Source organism: Rosa rugosa, chromosome 5, assembly GCF_958449725.1.
Source record: "Rosa rugosa chromosome 5, drRosRugo1.1, whole genome shotgun sequence".
NCBI lineage: Eukaryota > Viridiplantae > Streptophyta > Magnoliopsida > Rosales > Rosaceae > Rosa > Rosa rugosa.
Genome location: NC_084824.1, coordinates 22,351,798 through 22,370,960, shown reverse-complemented (window position 1 = coordinate 22,370,960; position 19,163 = coordinate 22,351,798). Strand labels below are relative to the sequence as shown.

The window sequence follows — 19,163 nt, the reverse complement described above, 5'->3', positions numbered from 1 at the left end:
CATTTTAGCTAGCCATTTTAGAAATACATCTGTATCAGTGCTCTCTACTTTAGTTAATTTTGAATTTATATTACTTTTTAAATGAAGATTAAATAGTTTAAATGTATTTTTAATTTATATAAAATAACTCAAAATGAATGTTTTAAATTATAGAGAGCCTCATCTTGCTCTCTATATTTAAGAGCGAGATAGCTAAAAGTTATAATGGAGAGCCACTTAGGAGTCTAGTGCAGCCCTAAACCCTAAATGCTTTCTAAAATAGCTAAGAAGCTAAAATAGAGAATCTGTTAAACATGCTCTAAGGCAAACATAATTCGGGTTTCCTTCAAAAGGCCCTAATTTTTTTTTTTTTGGAAAAATAACAACTTTGGTCACTCAACTTTTCTTTGTTTGACACTTTAATCATTTAACTTTGAAAAATATCAATTTAGTCACTCAAGTTCGACACCAGCTATCACTTTGGTATTAATGTTAACTCCACCGTTAAAATTTTGTAAATATTATACATTTTGAAGATATTTTCATCATATCATAGAAATATTTTTATAAACATAAATAAATATTAAAAGAATTATTATTAACCTACATCTCTTCGAAACCAAGAAAAAAAAAAGAAAAAAAAACACTACATCTCCCAGACCTTGCATTAGTGCATTACTGATCGCAGATGTAATTATAACCCATAATTGTGTTCACAAAATTGCACACCAGAGGAGTTCATAAAACATATAAAGAGAGCCTTATCAAAATATCATATTTTTGCAGCTAGAAAATTAAAAACATCTATCTCTGTGGAAGTGAACAACAAAACCTAATAAAATAAAGAATGATAATTACCATTTACATGAGTAGAGAAGCTTCCAAACTCAATTTAGCAAAACATTATGAAGAATTACACAACTAAATCCTCCTAACCCAAAAGGATTCAATCGTTAATCTCCCTACACAAAATGACTCAATCCCTAATCAACCCAGAAGAGAAAAATAAACTCGTCTTATAAATAGCAGTAGGTTCTAGATGAAGAGCTGCTCCTTATCTTTGCATAAAGAAGCCAAGGCGTTGATGGCCTTGATAGCTCTTTCTTAATCTTGAGGACTTGGTCCTAGTCTGCGATGAAGTTGAGAAGGTCTAGTCTAAGTTTGGTTAATGATCTAATTATGAGTCTCTCTGTGAGAGAATAATGGTCTTTTACAAGGTTTGAGCTTTCAACTTGTAATGGATTAATAAGACTAGAGGGAGAGACTACTGTGTTTGGTCGTGGAGGCCAACTGAAAACTTTCATTTATGCTATTGCAATTTGCAAGAAAATAAATTCAAGAAGGCTCAAATTAATTTTAATTTTTTCAGATTTATTTTTTAATGATTTGACCAAAACGTCCTCAATTTTAACGGTTTGTGAAGAAACATTTAACGGCAGTGACTAAAATGTTAAACAGTGTTAAAGTTGAGTGATCAAAGTGATATTTTTAAAAAGTCAATGACCAAAGTGTCAAATAGATCAAAATTGAATGACTAAAATGATTTTTTTTTTCCTTTTTTGTTTTGAAACTTTAAAGATTCTAATATGACCCTAACTAAAAATAAAAGTAGGGTAGTGTTATTGACACACTTTTTTTCTCTGTTTCACACACCCCTCTATTTTTCTAATATTTGCTTTAATTCAATTTTTTTTTATAAATTACCCTAACTACCCTCCTTTGCAATTATGTTTTTTTTTATTTGGGTTTTTTTATTTATTTGGCAAGTCAATCATCCAATGCAATTTGCGGAGTTTTGAAGTGGGGATAGCACCTCTCCGACATGTTTCGCCTTACCAACCCACCTCAAAACCTCACCACATGTATAAGAAAAACCAAAATGCTAAAACCAGCAGAGAGAAGCCAACAAAGCCACAGAAACAAAGTTTGGAAATTTCATTTGGGTGGTGACTCAATGATGGATCCTCCTCTGGTTAAAATCTAACCCTAAGGTTTAGAATCCCCGAAGTCTCCCAATTCGTCGTCATCGTCATCCTTTAAATTCACGACCTTGATTTCTATGTCATCAGTATGACATTGTTTTCTAGAGTGATAAAGTTTACATGTGGGTGATCTATTCCTTCATTTTGGTGTGGGCTAGAATGATGATGAGAAAAAAAAGGTAGGGATCGATGATGGACTTGCCAAATAGAAAAAAGAAAAAGAATCATGATTCCAAGGGAGGGTAATTAGGGTAATATATAAAATAATAAATTAAAAAATAAAATTTGTCAACAGAAAAAATGGGTGTGTCAACAACACCACCCTAGAAGTAAAAATAAAATATAACTCAACATATCAAATCAGCTACTACTCGTGGCCACTCATAGTATTGCGCGTTAAGGTTAACAAATTAGAATTAAACGGAACAGATTCAAGTTGATTTTGCAATTATGTAATTTGATTTTTCCTTTTGCTTTTTTTTTTTTTAGAGTTGCTAGTCACAAATCATGGTTAATACTTTTGGGCTTCTTTAAGTGAGTGTTTATGTCGGTGTGAGTGCATAAGACAATAAGGCTCAATTTGGGATAGTTTAGCTTAAATCATAAGCAGTTGTAGCTTTGAGCTTATGAAAAATACTTTTTACCAGCTTCTATAAACAAAAGATTGATGGTGTAACTTTTAAAATAAGCTGCTTTATTAAATTTTACCAAACACCTTTTGCTACTTTACTTAATAAGTTAAGCAGTTTTTGCATAGCATAAACTATATCGAACTAGGCCTAGGGCCTAGATCTTAGAGCAAATGCACCAATAAATCAAAGACAATTGTCAATTTGCTAGGCCAATTGCACAGAGGTGATTTACTATCCATGTTCGACTTCAATTTTATAATGCATCATTGAAACTATTCTAATGTCAATTATTATTCATGTCTATTGTTTTTATTTATTTATTCATAATTCCCATCCTCTTCTGAAATATTCCTTTCAAACCCCATCTCATCCCATTCATTAACCCTACCGGGATCACCATCCACATTCTGATCAAACTCAACATCAACATCTTCATCATTCAAATCATAGTCGAAATCCACAATGCCATCAAAATTAGGGTTTTCTGATCTATTGAGCTATCAGAAGACACTTCTCATTCATCTGCTTGTCTTGAACTCTCTTATCTACACCTGGTTGAGTATCTCTTCTTCACAGGTTTCTTTGGTCTTCCTTTTTTCCTTTTTTTTTTTTTTTTGTTTGGTGCTAGAATATCTTATTCTTGCACATGCCCTCTTTCCTTTGTCCATCCTTCTCTTTTTTCCCCTTTGATCTTCAGCTTATGCACCAACATCATCACCAGCTGGCTCATTAACGTCATCCTCAGGCCCATCCTCATTCTCTCCGACATCGATCAAGCGCATCCTCATGAACTGTTCTCTCAAGCCTATCTTGATTAGCTACAACTTCAGGCACAAACTCATAATCCAAATGGGTCTTGCACCTCCTTAAACTCAACATGATCCCCATCAGGCCCATCTTCCCCTCTTCAAAATCATCAATCCACCAACCCAAAAAGCTAGTATGATGTAGGTCTTCCTCATAACTCCCTAGCTTATCTTCTGCAAACACCCTCATTTCTGCTCCACAAACTATGTACATATCCAGCATCTTGGTCCTTGGAGATACAAACCTACACATATCCAGTACCTCTGTATCATTCGTTACAAGCAAATAATTACTCCCTGCTTCACTACCAGAAATCCTAAATCAGAATTGGATCAGAGGTTGTTGATATCCAATGTCATAGGTCTAGTAAACTAAACCTGTCATAGAGACCTTGTCTGGGTCTACACCATTAACAAACAAGACAGCCCCCTTCTACACTTCCTATTTAAGCCCTTTTCACTATTAAACCTACCTCCATGATAGATCTTCGTAGTGAACATAGTTGGATCTGCAATAAGAAAATCATCAACCAATCAACATCATCGATTTTAAACCCTAATTTTGCAGAGCCATTACAACACATTATACACTAAATTGTCAAAGTCCATGTACCACAAAGAGAAGAACAAAAACATTGTACCACATTTATGACTGTCACCAACCCAGCAACAAAACCTTAAATCCGAACCCCATTCATTTAAGTCCAAAAACCCTGGATTTTAAATTCCTCATCAACCCAACCCCAATGCATAAACCTAATTCATTTATTCATCATCAACAACTTCAATCCTGAAATCAAACAAACACATAAATAGAAAATTGCAGATGAAGGCAAGCAAAAAAAAAAAAAACATAAAACCCAAACTCTAGACAAAACCCTTGAAGCCATAAACAAGTGATACTTTCTTGGCCAAATATCAATCTATTCTATTCCAAACTAGTAAAGTGGAAAGAAAACCTTTTAGAAAGGAGGACCATTTCACCTGAATAAACTATTCGCTCCCTTTCCAGACGAAAATATCTCCACATTTGGGCTATAGTTTGGAATCTTATGGAGAATCAAATCGCATTTCTTTGATGCATCAGTAATCAGAGAATCTCTGAGTCAAGATTGAAATCCGATTAGAGAGAGAGAGAGAGAGAGAGAGAGAGAGAGGTAGTTTTGTGATTCCAAATTGGGAAAAACAGGATAGGATTAAGGGAGAGTTAAAGACAATTGAGAAATGGACGGGACTACCCTTCCAAATTTGAAGTTAGGCAGCCTCCTCAACAGAGCTAATGGCTCCATATATAAAAAAAAAAATTCTAGACATTTATAATCATTCTCAAACAAGCATTTTTTTTTCAAGTCGCATTCATAAGATGACGTTTGCAAGTGCTACTTTCTAGTGGTTGTGATCCTGATTTGACAGGAATTTGGCCGACCTGGCGGTTCGGCTATGGTTGCAGGGCGTGTTTCGACAGTCGCATGCTTCGACAGGCATGGTTCAATGTCTATGCGTCACGACGGTGAGGAGAGGGGGTTTCATCAGTGGCGTGTTCCGGCCACAGATGTCGGTTGTGGTTCTGCAGCAGCGTAGTTCGTCGATGGCGGTGGTACATTTTCGACAACATGGGGTGTGGGTTTATGGAACACCCCGAAAAATTGTTATTAATTTCTTGGAATTTCTTGAAATTAATAAAGTGTTCGTTTGTACAATTTCTTGAGTTATTGGTGAAGTGGAAGAGTTTCAGACGAATAATTACTCGAAACGTTTTATTTTCAGGGACTCAAGGGGTTGACTTTTTATTCGTTGAGTTTCTCCGAAAACTTCCTTCACTAAAGTCATAGAGCGCGTCGATACGAGTTAGTGGACATGCAGCAAGTGTAAATCGGAATTCGTACGAGAAAGTTATGGTCAACGGAAAAATCTACTATTTTCTGAAACTTGCTATAAATAGAGGATTTCCGAAAATTTCAGAAAAATCCATTCTCTCTCAAACTTTTGGCCGACCCGACCCGGTATTCCGATCCAACCAGAATTCACTTTTCCCGCAATATCAGGTGGCAGCACCGGCACAGACCTCTTTGCCTCTTCATTCTGGTGCTCCCTGCAGTGGTCTCTAGCAGCGATTCACACCGAGCACGGCTGATTGAAGCCGTGAAGCTAAACGGTGACGGACCCGGCGAGTTCTTCCAATTCTGGCTACAGCTGGACGTGAAACTTGTCTCGTTTTCCTCCTGACAGCGTCCTCTTTCGATCCTTGGTAGTGGGGTTGATCGATTCTTAGTGTGGAGCTACAACTCACTGTGAATGGTGAATTTCAACTTGCAGCTGCGATCGAGGCCGAATTGGCTCAAGTCCCAGTTATTAAAGTTGATCCTCGTAGTGTAAACTCCATTTTGGATAGTTGGATCCTGCTAGTTTTGAGTTTGATTTGGTGGCACGTGGAGCCCACGTGCAGCCACCTGTGACGGCGAGCCTGGCTATGTCTTGGGCAGTTTCTTACTTCATTATCATCTACTCGTTGATACAAGCGTTTTGATATATGATATGTAACTTTTGGTGATCGTATTAGCATGCTAGGGTTTTTGGTGTTTTCGATTATTTCGGTTTTCGATCAGTGAGGATCCGGCTGTTCGATCGACTTATAATTTTGTCATATCAATCGTAGAAGTATTCCGGAGACTTTGGGTGGTCTCGGACAAAGTTCCGTCTCGATTGGCGTTACTTTCGGGTTTTAGTTCAAACGGGGGCTCGAACTTTAATCGCTTTGTGTTTCGTGTACTGAGATGAGACCGTACTTTTTTTAGGTGAATGACTGAGAGGGTTCTGTACTTTATCTCGGTTGTCAGAGAAGACGCAGCTGGATTTAGAGGTGAGTAAATCTCACGAGGTTCATTTATGAACGAAGTTATTTTATTATTCGGAATTGTTTGATAAATTGTGAAATCGTTTTCAGAAATAAATATTTGTTTTAAATCATATGAACTTGATCGTCTTCGGTTCATAGGTAAGTAAAATGAGATTTTAATTATAAAAATAAGGAAAAATTCCACAAATGGTCACTCAACTATGACTCATTCGACACTTTGGTCACTCAAGTTTCAAACATATCACTTTGGTCACTCAACTATTACATTGTCAATCACTTTAGTCACTTTGTTAATTTTTTTTCATTAAAAAAAATACTCCTTGGGTGACTAAAGTGATTGACAGTGTAATAGTTGAGTGACCAAAGTGATATATTTGAAACTTGAGTGACCAAAGTGTCGAATGAGTCATAGTTGAGTGACCATTTGTGGAATTCTCCCTAAAAATAATTTTTCACTGGTTTTGTATTTAAGAACTATAGTTGGTATCAGTAGCATTTCTGAGCGGATGACTACGTATGTATGTATATATATATATATACAGATCCTATCCAAAGCGGAGCTCCGCTTTGAAAATTATTGTGTGAAGTTCGAGTTTTGGGTCACTTTTCTATCTCATATCCATATCTCGACCGTTCAGTTTTTAGGTACTAGTATATAGATCGTCTCTGCAAATTTTCAGCCAAAATGATGATCGTTAAGGCATTGATAATTGCCTTAAAGCTAGTACGGTTCAGGTTGACAGATTCAGTCCGTCCATTGGTTTAAGCGAGTTAGATACCTTAACGATCATCAATTTGGCTGAAAATTTGCAGAGATGATCTATACACTAGTACCTAAAAACTGAACGGTCAAGATGTGGATATGCGACCAAAAAGTGGCCAAAAACTCGAACTTCACACGTTCATTTCAAAGCGGAGCTCCGCTCTGGATTGGATCTGTATATATATATATTTATTTATTTATTTACATGGAATATATGTATTGGTGTAGTTGTGTAATGAGGTAAAATTAGTATGTCTTGTGATATCGATCATGCTATTGTTGGAATTGATGTTCTAAAGAAATAAATGATTGTTTTATTGACTTACTATATATGAGAGTTATATGTGTCAATTCGTGTTGGATATTAAGGTGTGAAAACAATATTACTAAATTGATTTCTATATTGTTGTGAGATTGGAATTGAGCTTTGAAAACAATATTTTGGTTGCAGTCAATTATATTGTTTTGTTTTGGTTTTAGATTGTAAAACTGATTATTGTAGAGAGTATAATTTCTCTATGCGTTCATTGATGGTTTTGTGACTTGATTTTCGAGGGAAAACAATATACTTGATGATGTTGATTTATATTGTTTTGAAAGGTACTTGGAGTTGTGGTGTAACATTTTGGGTTGAGTGGGACCTCTTTAAATGTTTTTATTGGTGGAACATTTTTGGGTCGAGTGGGACGTTTTTAAATGTTCTATTCTGAGGGTCGAAAGGCCTAAGGTCTGAAGGTTTTAGTGATAACCTTAGTGCAGGAATATCGGGATACCAAGCCTTTAACCGGGTGATTTGTTACGATTCTGTTAGAGCTCTAGTTTGTCTGCAATGTACTGCTTGGGGGATAACTTTGTGTTATGGCACTCATGAGTACATGTTTTTTTAAAAAGAGAGTTTAGAGTGTTTCTTTCTTTTATTATCCATGAAGGACTTGGGTTCTTACTAAATTGTGGGAGTTTTCACTTGAGTTGAAAAGGTAATTTCTTGGCTTTAGCGTGAGTTGTTTGATTTCCTCATTTATTTCATTTTTCTCTTTTTTTGTTTGATTTTAATTAATCTCCTGAACTAAAATATACGCAGGGATTACTATGATTTCTTTTGTTTGATTTTAATGTAATCTCTTGAACTAATATATATGCAGGGATTACTATGATTTTAGATTGTGTGCTCCTGAACTAATTTTCTATGCAAGGATTCCTGGTTTTATTTAGTTTAATTTGTTAGTACAGTTGTGGTTGTGGGGTAAAGCTATGGTATGTTAACATTTCTCATACATCAACTATTTTTACCACTTTAATGACTCATGTTACCACTTTGAGGACTAATATTACTATTTTGAGGACTCATATGGTAAACTAAGAAAATTTACCACTTTAAGGACTCATGTTACCACTTTGAGGACTAATATTACTATTTTGAGGACTCATGTGGTAACTAAGAAAATTTACCACTTTAAGGACTCATGTTACCACTTTGAGGACTAATATTACTATTTTGAGGACTCATTTTACCACTTTTAAGACAATTGTATGCATGTCATACGTTAACACATTGTAGAATTTTCCGTGGTTGTGACTCGTAGTGAGTTGAGAAATGATTTATCATGTCATTGTGGTGATAAATGCTTCATGTCGAGAGGAAAGAAAAGTGATTTCTTGGATTTATTGTTGTGATTTCAAATGAGCAGCAGCGATCACCTGGTCAGCAGCTGACCATGGGTACTCACCGTCCGATTTCAATCGGACGGTTGACATCAAAATCTTTTTCTTGTTAAGGAAACACAAGTCACCACCGTGATAACCAACTCATTTGACGATCTCGATCACCTGGTCAGCTGCTGACCAGGTGATCAAGATCGTCAAATGAGTTGGTTATCACGGTGGTGACTTGTGTTTCCTTAACAAGAAAAAGATTTTGATGTTGGAATTAATCGTTGTGTTGATTTGTTGTCCTTGAGTTGGAAAGATGGTTTGTGGTTATTTAGGTTTACTCACACGAGCTTGTAAAAGCTTACCGGGTTTGTTATTTCAATCGGGTGCACTATTCCATGGTGTAGAGGTTATTGTGCAGGTTAGAATAACAGTCATCGAAGCAGAGGTTTTGTTGCTATCGTAGCTTGGATGTAGAAGTGTATGTTTGATTTTAGTTTTCCGCTGTATAGTGAGTGTGTTTACTTATTGAATTGTTGTACAGTTTAATTTGTAAACTCTCTGTAATGTAATATGTGACTCTAAAGAACGAGTCTGTATTGACATTTGTGAGCTCGGTTTGTTTTGTTGTTTAGTTTGAATGAAAAGTTTTCTAAGCATTTTCTTGTGCTTGTTAAGTTATTGCGTTTCGGTTTGAATTTCTTTATTCAAAATTCGAGGCATGACAGTTTATAGAAAAGTTGGGTCGTGGGCCTGCTCTTTGTTGGTGGGCTTGTGTCTTTTATTTATTTTCAATAGTTTGTTTAGTGTTTAGGTGTATTTTATTTACAATAAATCTCTATAGAGTTATTGTGGGAAGAGTCAGGCTGAATGCATGTGTCTGCACTCAAAGTGCCTTATTTATCCTAGAGAGGAGGCGAGTCGTTATCGAATAAACGCAACCTCCTAATGGCAGGATGAAACGTAGTATTGCCAGGTATAGTTTTGGTTAGCAGCATAGTGGGAAAGCAGTGTAAAATGGTTCTATGGTTTTGTATGAATTCTATTTTTCCAGTATGTCACCGTTGTAAAGCAAATGGTGTTGCCCAGATATCTGATATGTTAATACTTGCTAGTTGATGCATATTTGAATATATAAGATTAGTGAAAGCTCATGTTATTACTCGGGTTGATCTCTCGGTACTTTTTATAATTCGGGATTTAGGGTTTACGTCCCCTCTATATTCAGCAGTTTACGTGTGAGTGCTCTTCTTAATTTTTATGTCAAATCAAAAATATTTTAATCGCAAAAGAGATAAATGAGGTGGTCCATTCTGATAATGAACCCAAGCATAGTCCTGTTTTGATCAAGAGCTTGGTCACTCTTCTGCTAAACAGCTTCTTTAGTACAATGGCACGTTTGAAAACTGTCCAAATAACAATCAAATTTGAACTTTGCCTCATAACAAGAAAATTAAGCATTATTGGTGCAGTTCTCAAAACACAGTTCGGCTTTGCATGCCATAATAGCAAGTAAAGGCACGAGACATTGTACACTGGTGTATTGCCTAGCTTCTCATCACATGATTGATCATGGGAAATGAGAATGAGACATCATTTTGGGTGCAGAAAGCAAATAAGTATTTCCATAAATCATATCAAATCATTTGTTGGGTGACAAACCTTGCCTTGGCGTAATGATTTGTTACAGGTCATGAAGATATATGGTGGAAGGAAGCAAGTAAAAGATTAGGGGAACACAATATTGTCTTGGGGACCTTTGAGTTTGAGAGAGTTTTTGAGGCCTTTGAGAGATTATCATGACTTTCTAAAACAAGAGTTTGGCAGAATCCATCATCACCCCCCAAACACACACTACAAGAATGATTTCCTTGTATAATTTGTATTCATAGTTGGCCTGCATGAAATACAACAATCCCCCACCCCACTTCTCCAATGGGTTTTGTGACCTATACCCTCAATGGTCCAGAGGGCACAATGTTAATGTTATACAGAACTGAAGGCACATTGGCTTTCCTTCTTTGTTTTGATTAAATTAGTAAATTTGTTAATTTTTTATCGGAAAGCGTCAATCAATATTAAGTAATAAGATAGAGTACAATAGATAAATGTAAAATCAAATAAAAAATTAAAAGTAACAATGAGCTAAATTAAAAAAAAAAAACGAGATTATTAGACCTCCTAAGTGGAAAACAAAAATGATAAAACTAGAAGGTGAAAACGAGATTTTATAATATCTCTAGTAAATAATTAAATGATAGACCATATATAAGTAATTATCTTGAAGTTCGTTGAAAACACCCGAGTCCATAAAAACGGGTGCAACTCTAATTTGTGTTGAGAAAGCGTGTTGTTGGCAAAGATGAGTGGGACTTGGGGACTAACAGAGCCATTTCATTTAAAGCGAGATTAAAAAGAGGGGCATGAACTATGGTGATGACCGAGGCGGATAAACAACCACTTCATTTATCATCCAACAACATGATCTTTTTCTCATCTCCTTTCTTTTCACTATATATAAAGTGTAACACTACACATCATCCTGATGCAGACGTTACGCCACTAAATGAACCATGACTTGGAGTCCTCATTACACACACAACCACAGATTGGAGTAGAAGATTCAATCATCCATTGACATGATACAGAAAAACAACCATGATGAAGAGTGATCTTCAATGTGAATATATCGGATGAGATAAATGGACAACTAATAGTCAATTTAATATAAGTAAAGAAGTAATGGTGAAGTGAATTTTCCAGTTTGGGGGGAGCGAATTGATGCGTTAAATGGTGAGGATGATGATGAGTGCGCCTGCCAAGGCATGCCTCCAAATCTTTTGAAGCAAACAGAATGTTATGATGAGTTCGAGTGCACGCCCTTAAAATTCCTCTCCCTTCTCTTGTTCCAATTCCAACCAAGATCTTCACACTTCACACATTCTTCAAGTAAAGAATATACACCACAATTTTCGCTTCTTGTCACTCCCTCAATCATTATCTTTTATCCTTTTCCCTCCTCTAATATCAATTTCCTACATTTGATTAATCTGAGTTGTCATTTATTGTTGTTTTTCTACCATACTTCCGCCTCTTCATTTATACCCTGGTTCCCTAAACCATATTGATTAGTATGAAATACATTTTAAATCTGCAGAGAAAAACCATATAGCCTAAATGAAAAGCAAAGATCCGAAGGGTAGTATTTTTTTTCAATCATCATTTTCTTCACATGCATGGATGTGTGACACCATATACATACCGTGAGTTATGCTACATGTCAATGCCTAGTTTAACACGACCCAAAAGCATTTTTGAAAAACCAAAAGCATCTTATATTTAACAAAGTAGTTAAATGTGTTCTCTTATTTAAAAACTAGCATTTCTCCACACATGCTCTGCATGTGCAAGTTATTATTATTTTTTCTTCAGAAAATAAAAAAGAAAAGAGTTGGTTATTGCAGAGAAAAGAAAATGGGAGAGAGAAAAGTGGGTTGTGAGTACTTTTTTTTAATTTTTTTAATAAAAATACATTTTGTAAATGTCTTAATTATCCTTGTGATTTAATTAATTCTCAAAGTTTATTAATTTTCTAGGGTCAATTCTGTCAAAATTTTAGATTTTGGCTAACAAAGCCACTTCTCTTAATAATAGTATAGATAAACATGTGAAATTTTCGCAAAATATAAAATCTATTTCTAATCTAAGCACTTCAAAAGATGCAATTTAGAGAAGCAATACCAAACGACCCTTAATACCTAGTGACATGCCTAAGAAGGATCTGATGGTACATACTACAGAATGGATTGGATTCACCATCATTACTGTTATGGGTAAAGAACAATGAAACATTGAACATTAAATGTAGATACAACTTTACATACACAACCAAACCTAAGAAGCCACAATTACTTTACGGATTCGAACGGAGATATCTTGGAGTTGGGGCTCAACACCCAACTCAATAGATCTTCCATGTTTTATATATTTGTTGGTAATGATGGTTTCCTAGTTTTCTATCCAACCAAAATCCATTTGCCACCTTTTTCCCCCTTCTTATATTCTTAGAACCCTCCTCACTTCTGCATCACTTACTTCTATCTTTCATTCTCTCACACACACACTTAACAGACACTGATCTTTTCTGTTGTGGAGTTATAGGAAAATGGGTGACATTTCTTATTCCAATGGCAATGGAAATGGAGTGAATGGGAATGGGAATGGGTATGTAGTGAATGGAATTGGGAATGGAGTAAATGGAACTGAAAATGGAGTGAATGGAAAATTCCATCCAGTACTGAATGGCTACCGGAAGAGCTGCTGGTACGAGGAAGAAATTGAAGAAAACTTAAGATGGAGCTTTGCTCTTAATAGGTATGCTTACTTCTATATACATTTTCAGTAATCTTGGCTTCTACTTCATCTTTTTTCCTTTTTTGTCTTTTTCTTTTTGGGCTTCCTATTTCATTATATACTTGAATGCGGAAGTATATATAATAAAGTTTTAATTAGCTGACTTATGACCCTATTTTAAGATCTGAGAGTGAAAATTCCTTACTTTACAAATTGAATGAATTCTTCAAAAGTGAAACATTCTTTTTGACAATAAATCTTGGTCATGAAAAGTTCAGACAAGACATAATAATATTGGATTAGAAATTAGTATTCTAATCACAGTGTTTAGTTTCATCATTTTCACTGTTTAAGTTTTTAATAAGCATTAACTTTTTTCTTTTTTTTTTCTGAATTGCAGTATCCTGCATACAGGAGCTACTCCATTCCAAGACATTGCTTTGTTGGACACAAAGCCCTTTGGAAAGGTTTAGATGAATTCTACTTCAAGTTGTCAAAAACCAAGTGATTCATGCCATTTTCTCTTCTGTAGTTTTAAACCTTCTGTATTTTTCAGGCTTTGGTCATTGATGGAAAGCTTCAAAGTGCTGAGACTGATGAATTTATCTACCATGAATGTCTTTGCCATCCAGCACTTCTTCATCATCCAAAGTACTTCTCCTCTCTTTATATAAACACACACACACACACACACACATTATTTGTATATAAATGAAACAATAATCTTAATAACTCAAACATAATGTCAATATTAGTCCAACCAACATCTTCATCATGGGAGGAGGCGAAGGCTCCACTGCCAGAGAACTTCTGAGACACAAGACTGTGGAGAAGGTTGTCATGTGTGACATTGATGAGGTAATCAAAACCTAGCTGCCCCCTATTATCTTTCTTCTAATTAGAAACTAATTTACCTAAAGCTAAAGAACATACCCTTTTACCTGTTTTTCAGCTACTTGTACCAAAAGTTCCTTTCTCATTTGTCTCTTGGTTTCAGGAAAGACAAAATCAGAATTAGCAGAAGCACCAAAAATAAAATTCTCCAATATAGGGTTTTAGGTTTAATTTGGTTTATAACACAATGTATTCAACAAAGAAACATATTTGATTATGACTTTAATTTATGTTCACATTATGCAGGAGGTGGTGGAGTTCTGCAAATCATTTTTGGATGTAAACAGAGAAGCTTTCTGTGATGCAAGACTCAAGCTCATCATCAATGATGCCAGGTTTTCTTTGTCAATATAGTACATATATGCTAACCTTGGATCCGGCCACTATCTAATGTTATTGTTACTAATTCTTGAGGTGTTTTGCAGGGCTGAACTAGAACACACAGAAAACCACTATGATGTGATCATTGGAGATCTTGCAGACCCAATAGAAGGAGGACCATGTTATAAACTCTACACCAAATCTTTCTATGAGTTAATTGTCAAACCTAGACTCACTAAGGATGGCATTTTTGTCACACAGGTATCTGTTAAAGTATTATCTACCATCACACACATGCATGCAATTTATCACATATATAAACACAGATTGAACTGATAAATCTGATTTTATATAGGCTGGTCCTGCTGGAATATTCAGCCACACAGAAGTATTCTCTTGCATCTACAATACTTTAAGGCAGGTCTTCAAATGTAAGTAACCTTGTTCCAGAAATCTATTTCCCTTTAGCCAATGCTTTTTGCAATTATATTTCACTACCCTTTCTTATCACCTCTTTGTTTGCAGATGTTGTGCCTTATTCAGCTCATATTCCTTCTTATGCTGATACTTGGGGATGGATAATGGTAAAGAGTCCTCATTTGTAATTTTGTAGAGAACTAGCTAGGACCCTATTTGAATTGGCAACAAGGAGGCTAAATAGTTGCTTATATTAACAGGCTTCAGATACCCCATTTGTGATTAGTGCTGATGAACTAGACATGAGAACTAAACTGAGGATCAATGGGGAGAACAGATACCTAGATGGGAAAACCTTTTCATCAGCCTCTACCTTAAGCAAAGCCGTTCGTAAATCGTAAGTCACATGCCATATAATGCAGTTCCTTTTTTTCATTTTGAATTTGATCAAGCAGTGAGTGATCCATGATCGGTTGTTCCATTTTTTTTTTTTTTTTCAGGATGGAAAATGAGACTCATGTATATACAGAAGGAACTGCAAGGTTCATATATGGTCATGGTCATAATAGTGCCCAAAAACACAATTAAGCCAGCACTGTGAAACCCAATAAGTGGAACAAAATCTTGGGCCTTCCCTTTGTAGTTGTCTTTCTTTATTTTTCCTTTCCTTTTTGCTTGTGTAGTAACCTAAAGATTATGATAATTAAAGAAAACTTTGCTTGTTGCTCTCTAATGACATGCCTATTGAAATGTTGGAATTGATTCATAAGAAGATTAAATGGAGAGACAACTACACCAGTTTGAAACATTTTAAAGTTGCAAAAGCAGATAACTCACGATTCATAAAGATTAATCTGAACAGACAAAACGGCTAAGAGTGATGACTTCACAAGAGATGAGTTGTTTTGTTCTACAGTTCTACATACTGAGCGACTATGGGCTTGAGATGCGAGCTTGTCTGCTTTTGTCACTTAAAAAAATAATAATAATAAATAAAAAAAGAAAAAGCTGGGAACAGCGACTAACCCAAAAAAAGAAGCTAAAAACCAAAACACAAAAATCGACTAAAAGCCCAAGATCAGTAGGTGCTATGGCTAAAAGTGCATAATGCATCATAATTATCTTCCATTAATTCTCTTTCTGGTTCCATAAGTTTAATTCCTTGCTATGGGTCTCTCACTATGGCTCTTCTTTTATTTCGGCTTTAACTTTTTGGTCTCCTTGAGTGGTTACGTCATATAACTATGTAGTTATCTCTCCATATTTAGCAAGGTTCTAAAAATCGCTAGGCCGCCTAGGCGCTAATTGGGCGGTGGTAAAAAGAATAGCACCCAAGCGCCTAGGCTGTTTTGTATTTTTTTATTTTAATTTTATTTTTATAGCACATATATTATATAAATAAGAATATATAATGAATTAAAGAATAATAAAATTGGAAAACAAAAACAAAAAACAAAAAAAAACCCCACACACATTATGGTAAAAATTAGAAAAAATAAAAAGCTAGCTAAACAAAGTACATTATCTATTGTCCAAAAAAAAATTGTTAAAAAAGCAAAGCATAATATATCTCTCTTGAAATCCCAATCTCTATCTTCAATTCCAATCAAAAAGAAAAAGAAATCCCAATCTTTATCTTCTTCTCTCTCCATCTTTGCGTGAATATATCTCTACCACTCCACCCACCATTTTCCTCTTCTGCTCTTCTTCTTCTCTCTCCATCTTTGTGTGAATATATCTCTACCACTCCACCCACCATTTTCCTCTTCTACTCTTCTTCTTCTTTAACCCCAAACCCATCTATCCTCTTTCTCTCATTTCTCTCGTTTCGGACCCAAAAAGTTGTTGCCTTTGAAACCAAGAAATCTCCATCTTTGAAATCCTCAAACCCCTCCAAAGCTGCCATGCCATCCGCCCTCCTCTCAAATCTCCCTACCAAACCCATCTCAGCATCTCTCTCCCAGACCCGTCTTTCTCTTTTTTCCAATCCAAAACGTTGTCTTCTGTGCGCGTCTACCCATATCTGACCTTCTGGATCTACCCGAAACTTGATCACCGTAGCCCAACCGCCCAACACTTTTCACCTAACCGCCCAGGCGCCTAGTCACCCACCTAGGTCGCCTAGGCGGGCGCCCAGCGCCAACCCGCCCACACCCACCGATTTGCCATTCCTCGCGGCGGAGACCCACTGCCCAACGCCCAGGCGCTGCCTAGGAGGCCTAGGCAGCTGAGTTTTAGATCACTGCATATTAGTAACCTATAACGGACATGTTACACAATTAGTAAAAAAACAAATGACGTCTTTTGATAACTTCAAAAAAATTGATCATATTTTCTTGTGAATTGTCTAAAATACTTTTTATTTATGAAACAATATGAAAATTAAAGAAAGTTTGGAAAACATTGCAAAAATTAATGAAACATCATGAAACTTTATACTAATGGGTAAAATTGAGAATCTGAAGTATGAGAGAGGCTCTAATTATAAAGTTTAAAATAAGGACTTCATGAAGACTTTCTAATCAATGGTTGTAAGAGTCACTTTTTGATTACATGTCAGTAAATCAACCGTTAGATATATACGTTTGCATGAGTAGATCACTTATGAAAATTTTCTTCCAAATTGCTAAACGTTAAGGTATGGAACTATATCAAATCAATGGACGAACCAAATCTGTCAAGCCTTAACCATTCATGTTTATAAATGATAAATCACGATTATGAATGCCTTAACGATTTTCAATTTGGATAAAATTGCAAAAATGATCTACTCATGAATATCTAAACATTTAACAATTGATTTTCCAAAATGTGATCAAAAAGTGGCCTCATAACAGTTGATTAGAAAATTGTCATGAAGTTCTTATTAGAGCCCTACCCAGTGAAGTATATTCCATACTGAAAAATTGAGATATTGTCTATAGGTATATAAGAATTTGACCCTCGCCAACCATTGCTAAAGATTTTTGTAGTTTTTGTAATAAATCTAGGTAGTATAGACATTTTGCGTGACACAAGTCATTTTCCTCATGTTAGGAAAATATGCCCATTTCGTTCACACATATAGAAAATGTAATATGCTTTGTAAATTGGCAAAATTTATTCGGGGCAAAAAGAATATTTTTTCCTTCTTTATTATTGTTTTTCTATAGCTACTCCACATTTCCTTGGAAAGAGGTGAGTTGGCTTACTCGGCTTGTATGGCTTACTTTTTTTTTTTGAAAGGTAGTGGGTGTCGATCTATTAAAATGAGATGTAAGCAACATTATACAACGACTCACCCTCTAAGGGCTACGACAATATTGAGTCATCGCCTACCCTACCCTAAAATAGTCTTAGGAGAATGTCACTATTAGAATTAGCTCCAAGTAACCAGACACTGCTAGGGCTAAAGCCGACAAAGTCAAAGAGTAGCCCTAATTTATTCTTGCACCCTAGGACCCACCTATGTAGAAGGGGTAACCTTGGGGATACCTTTAGGCTTAGAAGTAGGGGTTGTTTGGCTCTAATTTTGTTGCAGCTGGTCAACAGTCTCTTTTCTGCGCGGGCGTGCCAGCACCGTTCGGGTGCGGTCGTCGGGGGTGTCCCTTGACCTGACTTCTTTCAAGCAATTGTAGACAAGGAGAGCACCAACCTCGTCGTGGGATTCTTTATGCCTCGTGGTGAGGACTTTTGCTAATCTTCTTGAAAATCACAATCGATACTCGATGTTGTAGATCGAGCAGAGCGAGAACCACTGGGAAGTAGAGAGAACTTGCTAAAGCGTGACTTTAGCTTGGCTGGTTTGCAAGGGCGTTACCCTTTCTTGGCTGGTTCCATAACCGTTGTGGTCGTGGTACTACAATCGGCTCCCGAGGAGACTGGGACCGAAGTACGTTGACAGAGGGTTTGGTGGCACTGAAAGTCGGCTTCTGAGAAGACTAGGACTAGGAGTGTGATCACCGGTAAGAGAAAGAGAAGGAGAGGAGTTGCTCTTAGAGAGGTTTGCTCTAGAGAGACTTAGATCATCTTAGAGATGTATTGATGAGTGAATTGTGTGTTTAAGTGTTTCATTGTAACCTCTATTTATAGGCTACCATGCCAAGGTGTTTAGCATTAAACAAATGATAGTGGAGCATTAATTGGAGATAAGAAATGATGAATTTTGGAGATAAGGAAGCATAATTGGAGATAAAGCATGATGAATTTCGGAGATAAGGAGATAAGGAGGCATAATTGGAGATAAGGAATGATGAATTTTGGAGATAAGGAAGCACTTTCTGCTCCTTTATTCCTTCAATTTTATCTCCATCAAAAACTAAGATTTTGACCATGACTTCTTCATAAGAAATGTTCCACTATGAGTGTAGATCACCCTGGTAAAATTTCAGAGCCTTTGATATAGTTGTTGGGCCGAAAACGCTGCTGGACCTCTTACAGGTCCAGTTTTCCAAGCCTCTCTAGACAAGGAAATTGGATTGATTGTTTGAAGGCCTTCCACTCAAAACTAGCTCTGGCACTCTTCATAAG

At 36.1% G+C, this 19,163-nt stretch overlaps 1 protein-coding gene across 1 annotated transcript; it reads left to right on the top strand.

Moving 5' to 3' along the window:
• Positions 1-12,647: 12,647 nt before the first annotated feature.
• On the top strand, positions 12,648-15,462 carry LOC133710485 (thermospermine synthase ACAULIS5-like). Its single transcript, XM_062136560.1, has 10 exons — positions 12,648-13,043; positions 13,423-13,489; positions 13,579-13,673; positions 13,778-13,880; positions 14,163-14,251; positions 14,342-14,498; positions 14,593-14,668; positions 14,763-14,821; positions 14,915-15,051; positions 15,155-15,462. Exons 1-10 carry the CDS (start codon positions 12,835-12,837, stop codon positions 15,240-15,242), a joined length of 1,080 nt encoding a protein of 359 aa, XP_061992544.1. The 5' UTR covers positions 12,648-12,834; the 3' UTR covers positions 15,243-15,462.
• Positions 15,463-19,163: the final 3,701 nt, after the last annotated feature.